Source organism: Chroicocephalus ridibundus, chromosome 9 (assembly GCF_963924245.1).
Source record: "Chroicocephalus ridibundus chromosome 9, bChrRid1.1, whole genome shotgun sequence".
NCBI classification, from domain to species: Eukaryota; Metazoa; Chordata; class Aves; order Charadriiformes; family Laridae; genus Chroicocephalus; species Chroicocephalus ridibundus.
The window spans coordinates 8,405,758-8,413,539 of NC_086292.1; the positions used below are offsets into that span (position 1 = coordinate 8,405,758).

Sequence of the window (7,782 nt, forward strand, 5' to 3'; positions counted from 1 at the left end):
AGCTCTTCTCAAAGTAAAATGCCTGTATGAAAGGCGTTTGAGGAGGTGTTGCCATCTGTAGCTAAACAAATGCAGGTAGCTAGGCTTCCAGGTAATGGGAAGTTCAGGCATGGCAAAATGCTGCCGCAGACTGAGAAACTGAATTTCAAGCTAGAAACTAAGAGTTGCTGTTGTAACGCTTCCTCATGCACGAAGTTATAGTCCGAAACAACATGCACTTGAAACCATAAGGGAAATGTCACATTAGAAGCAGCGTCCAACAGAATTATTTGGAGAAAACAAGGACTAGGATCTCGGATAAAATGAGATCTACAGTGTGATGCCTTCAAGGGGACCCGGGCTCAACCAAAGATAGACCATGGAAAAAGAAAATTGATTCCTAAAAGTCATGAGTTTGCCTTACAGGAAAGATGCGTTTTGTTGCTTTTGCAAGCTGTTTTGCCATTCCAGTGGTGTTTCTCTTAATAATACTAAATTTCAGAGAGTTACGATAAGCACTCAAAATACAGCAAGTTTAAAGCCTGAGAAGGACACACGAGTTTGAGAGTGTATGGGTAATACCTCCCTAAACAAAATCTTCTTTTCAGCCAAAATGTTGAAACTTTGTTTAACTGCTCAATTTGCCTGTGATTTGCAGGAAGAGCAAACCTAATTTGTATTGTGCTGGCGACCTGGGCTTCTGTTTACAGATCAGACCTGCAGATAGCAGAAGTAATTGGAAGGCTCTTAGTGGGGTTAGATTTGCTTTGTTGCCACTTATCCGTTCACAGGTAAAGCACTATAGACACTGAGATTTGCTCTTTGACACCACAAGGTCCATCCTGCTTCCGTGGCTGCTGGTGCAATGACCTGCACCACCCCACTGCAGTGTAAGGGCTAACGGCAACCCAGGGACCATGTCAAGCCCCAGCGTTTTCAGACAGAAGGTACTGGATAACCCAAACCCCCAGAGAGATCACAAAAACACGGAGCTGCGAGATGTTTGTTCCACATGTACACCAGCCACTTCAAGCCCTTGCCCTAACCAAGGTTCTGCCATATGAGTCTTGTTTAGTCGTGTTCTTATTTTCCAGGTTGCTTGATCAACGCCTGTTACGACAGTCTACCTTTTTCCCATAGCGTCTCTTAGCTTCTTACCAGCTTTCAAAAATGATCCTCAAAATATCACCTGATTGCCAGCCTTTAAGCCTCAGTTGAGCCGAGGTGGGCAACCATAGCTATGGCTTGGGTCATCCTTTCTCTGACAGAAAGGTCTCTCCAAATTCCAGCTGTGCTGCTGCGCGGTTATTTTATTTCCACTGTGATCAGTGTTTTTCATTGTACTCATACTCACTGGGCACACAGTCGTTGTACCTGTCTCTGCTGAGAAAGATAACTCCTTGCTTTTAGTAAGGAGTCCATTTCCATTAAAAATGAAGTGAAAGTGTACTTACAGGTACACAATTTCTCAGTAATATTTTAGTAATTATGAAAGTAACAAGACTTTTCCGTATGTGCTGATAGCTACACATCATATGCTAGAAACGATAGAAGCACAGAGCTAAGAGAGCCCCGGGACGAGCCTGGGGTGTAGTGAGGAACCTCTAACAGTCTGAAAGGCCGGGCACTGCTTGCACAACGTGCCTTAAATTCGGCTTGTTGCCTCAGAGTTGCTCTTTAACACACCTCCCCGCCTACAGATGCTCTTCAGCTTACCTATGTTGAGAGTTCAGGTTCAAAACACAATGGTATCAGGTAGATTCAGATTCATTTAGGTTTTTTCTTGCCAAAGAGTGAACATACTGTAATTGAGCAACCTGATCTCAGGTTTGCCTCGTTTCAGTTTGCCCTGGGCAGAAAGGTCTGACCTTGCACCTGACCCCGCTTTCAGCAAGAGGTTGGACTGGATGAGTTCCAGAGATCCCCTCCAACCCGGAATACCTTGTGATCCTATGATATTGGGTTTTGAGGGATCAAAATGATTTTATGAATTGCAATCGAACTCGGTAAATAATTCTGCCTGGAAAACAGAAAAAAGCATTTTCCGGTTTGTGTTAATATCACGTTTTCAAAATTATTTATTTGAAAAATGTAAATTGCTTCACTCTTATACTTTCTAAATGACATTTTTCAGTACAAAACATGTTTTTTCATTTAAAACTAAGCCTGAATTGGAGAAAGATACTAAGGGAAGAATGTGGAAGTTGAGAAGCCCTGAAAGGCATTGGACAGAACCAAATATATATATAATGAATTCCCTAGAATATTTGAATTTTCAGATTAATTTTGCCACATTTGTCCTTTTCCTTAGTTTGAATTCTGTAACTATATATGTAATAAATTTTAACTGCCGGCAAGGCAGGCTTATTAGTGCGAGTCATAAATAGTGAGCTATAAACGAAGGCCTTTGCCACAGTCGCGGTTCCTGTAAGCTTTGCTGCCAACTTGCTGAGGGCTCCTTCTAGACCCCCATCCTTGTCCTTCAGCCTGGCTGTGCCATGGGAAGCTATCAGCAGTGTCCCCTGGGGAATCGGTGCTTCACTGCGCTGGGCCACTGGACTCTCGCCACTGGAGCCACGTTTGCAAATTGCTGCAGGAAGAGCTTCAGCAGTTTGCTAATGAAAGCTTTGTCTCTGCCAGAGAGAGAGAGACGTTTACAGCCAGGGATGAGATTTTCAAAAAATACTCATGTTTCGTCCAAGTTAGGTTCCTGAGTGTGTTTTAAGATATCTTGATGGTGGTTTTATGGGTGCAGACCTCTGCAGCAGGTGCTGAGAAAGGTAAAGTACCGAGTGAACCTGACTTGGAGGTGGACTATCAGTTCACATGCGGCTTTTCTGCTTTCAAGCTGAGATGTTCTACCTCCCCAGCAATATGCTACATTGCATGGACTAACAGATTCAGGCCAATGCAAGGATCTCTGTCTTGCCTTCAAAGATTCCCAGGTCCTGTTGGTTTTCCTTGCGAACACAACTTCAGTATGTCTACTGATTAAATCTGGCTGGTTTTATTTTAAGAATTTATTTGATTTAATAATGTTTTTCCATTGCCAACATGCATTTTGCTGCACTCTCAGACCTATAGATTTTTCTTTTTTTCCCTATTGGCATGTTTTTCTCTGTGAAGTTGAAGAATTTCTTCAGGACTTTGCTCTGTTGCTTTGAGTAAGATATTTACTTGTCACAGCAGCAGCCTGAAACCAGCAGCTTGTCTCTCTCAGGCTGCTGAAGGAGAATGTAAAGGAAGCCCTTGTGACATGATAGAAGCAGCAAGATACTATTTTCTGTTTAAAATCTTAGGAAGTGATAATGATCATGCTTTGAGTGAAGCATAGATTTCTCTTCCTAACCTCAAAACACAATTCTTAACTACATATCAACTCTGGAACTTTTTTCCCTCCGTCAGTCTGAGGTTAGCAGCAAACGAAAAAGCAAGTGACAGTTGTGTAAAGCCTTATACAACCTCATTTCCCTCTAACCACAAAACTTGCTTTCTGTTTTATTGTTCCAAAGCATCTAAATTACTTTTTTGAGACTTCTAATGAATTCACCTTGGGACTTGCAAGTTGAACTCAAATGGTGAGATTTTTAAGAAAACTAGAAGAATTCGAGTGACGGACTAGACCAAGCCTTTACTGCAGATTTCTTGAAGCAAAAAATATAGTTCCCAATTCTATAGAGCTCTTCAGCTTTGAGCATGAGCACACTCATGACTGGCACATATATAAAAAAGGATAAATATTGTCATTGATGTATCCACTCACGGGTCTAAGGTTCATAGCGTACTTGCATCTTTTTCTGAATAATGGGAAGAAAACCTGTAAGTTCCACAGATATTCTTAGATATTTTTTTTTGGTGCTTTGAAGATGTAAAGTGTCATGAGAATTGTTACTGTGTCTCTGTGTCTTACTGCTTGTGAATTATCACAAGAACAGAAGACAACTGTAGGTTACTTGGAAAAAGATGGGAAAATACTTCAACTAATGTCCTAAATAGCTCCCATCAAAACTAGGCTTTTGGCTTTCTGTCTTGTGAAGCCGGATGCTAATCACACATGCAGGTGTAAATCTTTAGTAGCTGCTCTGAAATCTGCTAAAACTGTATATCCCGGTATGATTTAGAAAATATTGTTTCTTGAAGTATGCAGTTTTCTTTCTTTTACCTGAGGAAGTTTTTCACCCACACATAGAAAGGTGCTACCTTATTCTGGGAAGAAAAACCTATTTTTTTTATTTGAAGATTTTTTTTGGCAGAAGAGAGACTCAGTCGTAGAGTTCCTCCTTGGATCCTGTGGGAAATAAAGGAACAGAGTATGCTGAAAGAGGGGGGAAAGGAAATGTCTTCAAATACGTGTCACTATATTATTCTCATCTATAGAGGCCTTTCACAGTGTAATGCAACACAATTTATTTTAGGAGGGATAGCACCCCCATGAGGCGCAATTTTGAACTGATAGATGTCAAAATTTGGGGGCGGGGGGGCAGGAAGAGCATAAAGAGCATAGAAGAGAACTGCTGTTTGCTTCTGGCACGTGTTTATATAGAAATCAATTTGCTGTGAATAACAGTGGCTTTGGAAGCAGAGTAGAGAGAAGTTTGCAATAAGAGACGAAACAGTGCGGTGCTCGCCTCACTTATCTATATGCGTAGTCATGTTAAGGGCAGATTACAACTCGTGTAAATAACTGTTGTAATGAATATAAGGATTAATGCTATTAAACTAAGAGTCTTTCTGGATTCTAGGGGTGTCTGAATACCAAAACCTGGTGGTATAATTAGGAAGAAGTTCTTTCCAATGATCACCCAGCCCTTCAGTGAATAATCAGTAAGAAGCAATGCATAGTGTTTAAAATTAATAGCGTTAGCTCTCTTTCCTTGGAGAAGACTAAAACCCATCAGGAAATTCAGGATGATATGCAATTTGTATGCATAAAACCATGGACATAAAGGCTGGATAAGCGTCCTTAGCTTGGATCACCCTGAAGTCCACAATGGCCCTACTGCCTTGGGAAACAGCCGCACGGTTGTTACACACGGTGTGGTAGTCAGTCAGTAAGACCTATTTAACTTTATACTTCGGAATCCATTGCTACTTTCTGCCTTCTAGGGCATGCTCGACGTTTCATGCAGGAGAAGGTACTTTGGATTTGCAGATAAGCAAGCCGTTTAGCGCCTGAAACGTCTCTGCATTATAGGTCAATAGGAACTCTTTAGTCAGCTTTTTCCCTTCTCTGTGTACAGAGAAAATTTCAAAACATGTCACTCAGCCCAAGAAACAAGCTGATGCTCTGACTAGTTATTTTTAAATTTAGGTCTTCACGAAGAGAATATCTAACAGACTTCTTCATTTGTTATGCCACTCATTGGCTTCAACTCTATTGCACCATTTAGCAACAGGACCAGTCCTGCTGTCACTCTTGCCACCTGCTGTGTTGTACTACTCTACTACCTGCAACCTGCAGTAACCGATGACAGCCGGTATGTTTTAACGAGAAGCAGCTTCAATTACAGTTTAAGCAAACTCAGTTTATTTTGGTATAACGGATTAGCACGCGTGCAGTGCGTGCATTTTGCTACCTACCACATACGAGCCACGCAGTTCTTAGTTTTTATATCGCTCTGATTTGATTCCACACAAACATGAAGTCCTACATCTCTAGTACAGGGGGGCAAGCTCTTACCGCTACGTGGTGAGACGGTAACAGTAACAGTAGATGAGTTCTAGCCCTCGCTTTCCTGTTTATTTCTTGGGTTACCAGTGAGAAAGTATTACGCTCAAAAGGGGCTCCTTCAATCTTGGACTGCTCAAATATTGTAATCTTTGAGATACTGCCAATAATTATCTGAATTTGGAGTGGGAGGCATTGAGACCACCTTAAAACTTTGACTCCACAACTTGGCTTCAGTGTTGGCTACAAACTTCAAGACAGAGACTCAGTCTGCCTATGTCCTGTTTGGAAACACTGAGTACTGTCTGAGTGAATGCTGACAACTATGTGGAAAGCGCTAAGGTGTTTTGTAGTTTTTGTTGTTTTTCATTTGTCTTTTCTGATGAAATATCCTGCTTCTGCTCAATGATTTCCACAAGTACCATATTCAGCCTCAAGGTGTCTTCATGCATGCCTTACCTGGGGGTGCTGGTGGACGGCCAGCTTAACATGAGCCAGCAGTGTGCCCAGGTGCCCAAGAAGGCCAACAGCATCCTGGCTTGTATCAGGAACAGCGTGGCCAGCAGGAGCAGGGAAGTGATCGTGCCTCTGTACTCGGCACTGGCGAGGCCTCACCTCGAGTGCTGTGTCCAGTTCTGGGCCCCTCTGTACAAGAGGGACATTGAAGTGCTGGAGCGTGTCCAGAGGAGAGCGACCAGGCTGGTGAGGGGTCTGGAGACCAGGTCATATGAGGAGAGGCTGAGGGAGCTGGGCATGTTTAGCTTGGAGAAGAGGAGGCTGAGGGGAGACCTCATTGCCCTCTACAGCTACCTGAAAGGAGGTTGTGGAGAGGTGGGTGCTGGCCTTTTCTCCCAGGTGAATAATGACAGGACCAGAGGAAATGGTCTGAAGCTGCAGCAGGGGAGGTTTAGGTTAGATATTAGGAAGAATGACTTTACTGAAGGAGTGGTCAGGCACTGGAACAGCCTGCCCAGGGAGGGGGTTAAGTCACCATCCCTAGAGGTATTTAAGAAACGTCTAGATGTGGCACTTCAGGGCATGCTCTAGTGACAGAGATTGCAGGTTGTTTGGTTGGACTTGATGATCTTAAGGGTCCTTTCCAACCATGAAGATTCTGTGATTCTGTGAAAGACTTTATGTTCTACAACTGTGAAAAGTGATAAATAGGTTTGCTATTATCTGCCTCCTTTAGCAGCTCTTTTTTTACAATTTCTATTTAATTTAACAGTCTTAACAGTTTTCAGTGTATGTTAAACCCCAACAATACAGGCGGTCTGCGATGATGCTATTAATATAACCGTTCTTATTAGTACACTTTTACCACAGGAAACAAGATGTTACTGTTTCTAATCTGTAATGTATTGGATAATATTTTCAATAAGACAATTCCAAACACGTTTCCTCTTGTAGCTGCTTTATTACATTTCCTGCAGATAATGCTTATAAAATTATCATCTCACTTATTGTTATTATTATAGCCTCTGGTTCAGAAGCCAAACTCTAATAAAAAGAAAAATTCTGTTTTACATTTCTTAGTCCTAACAGGGATAAAACCTTCCTGTGTTTAGCCTCTATTATCAAAGCTCACAGAGGAAAGTGACCATAAATCCATAAATTAGTCCAACTTCTAAAAAAATCCCCAAACCTCCAAGCATCAATCACCCCTAGCCTATCAAAGGGGACAAAATACCTTCAGCATTGCTTCTAAAGAAGTTATAATTATTCTGTTTCATGTGTTTGAAAGATTAGGAGGCTCGAGCCATATTTTAGGGAAAAAAGGAAAAATAAATTGAATAATCACTTGTTAATGACAGGCTTTCACACCAAGATAGGAAACCCAATGTTTCTGCACTATGGTGCATCTGAAGCTATGGATTGATAAGGGAAAAAAGGGAACTAACGTAAGCTGTTCTGTTTATGGTACTCACCAAAAAGAAAATTTAATCCTGTTTTCTAGATGAAAAAGCTTTTCTTTTTAGCTTTGCACAAGAATAGCTGGTCAAGCAAGCAGTTCTAGGAGATAGCAACTGACTGTAAGAAAATACAAATTTCCCAGAAAACCATTTGGTAGTCTTCTGTATGGTAACTGGAGAGTTAAAAATGAGTACCTATTATTCTTTCATTAAGACTGTCAT

At 41.5% G+C, this 7,782-nt stretch overlaps 1 protein-coding gene across 1 annotated transcript; it reads left to right on the forward strand.

Annotated features, from left to right (window-relative positions):
- Positions 1-5,331: 5,331 nt before the first annotated feature.
- Positions 5,332-6,694, forward strand: LOC134520873 (uncharacterized). Its single transcript, XM_063346744.1, is given in 4 exon segments — positions 5,332-5,456; positions 6,178-6,200; positions 6,203-6,290; positions 6,292-6,694. Coding segments are annotated over 4 exon segments (639 nt in total).
- Positions 6,695-7,782: the final 1,088 nt, after the last annotated feature.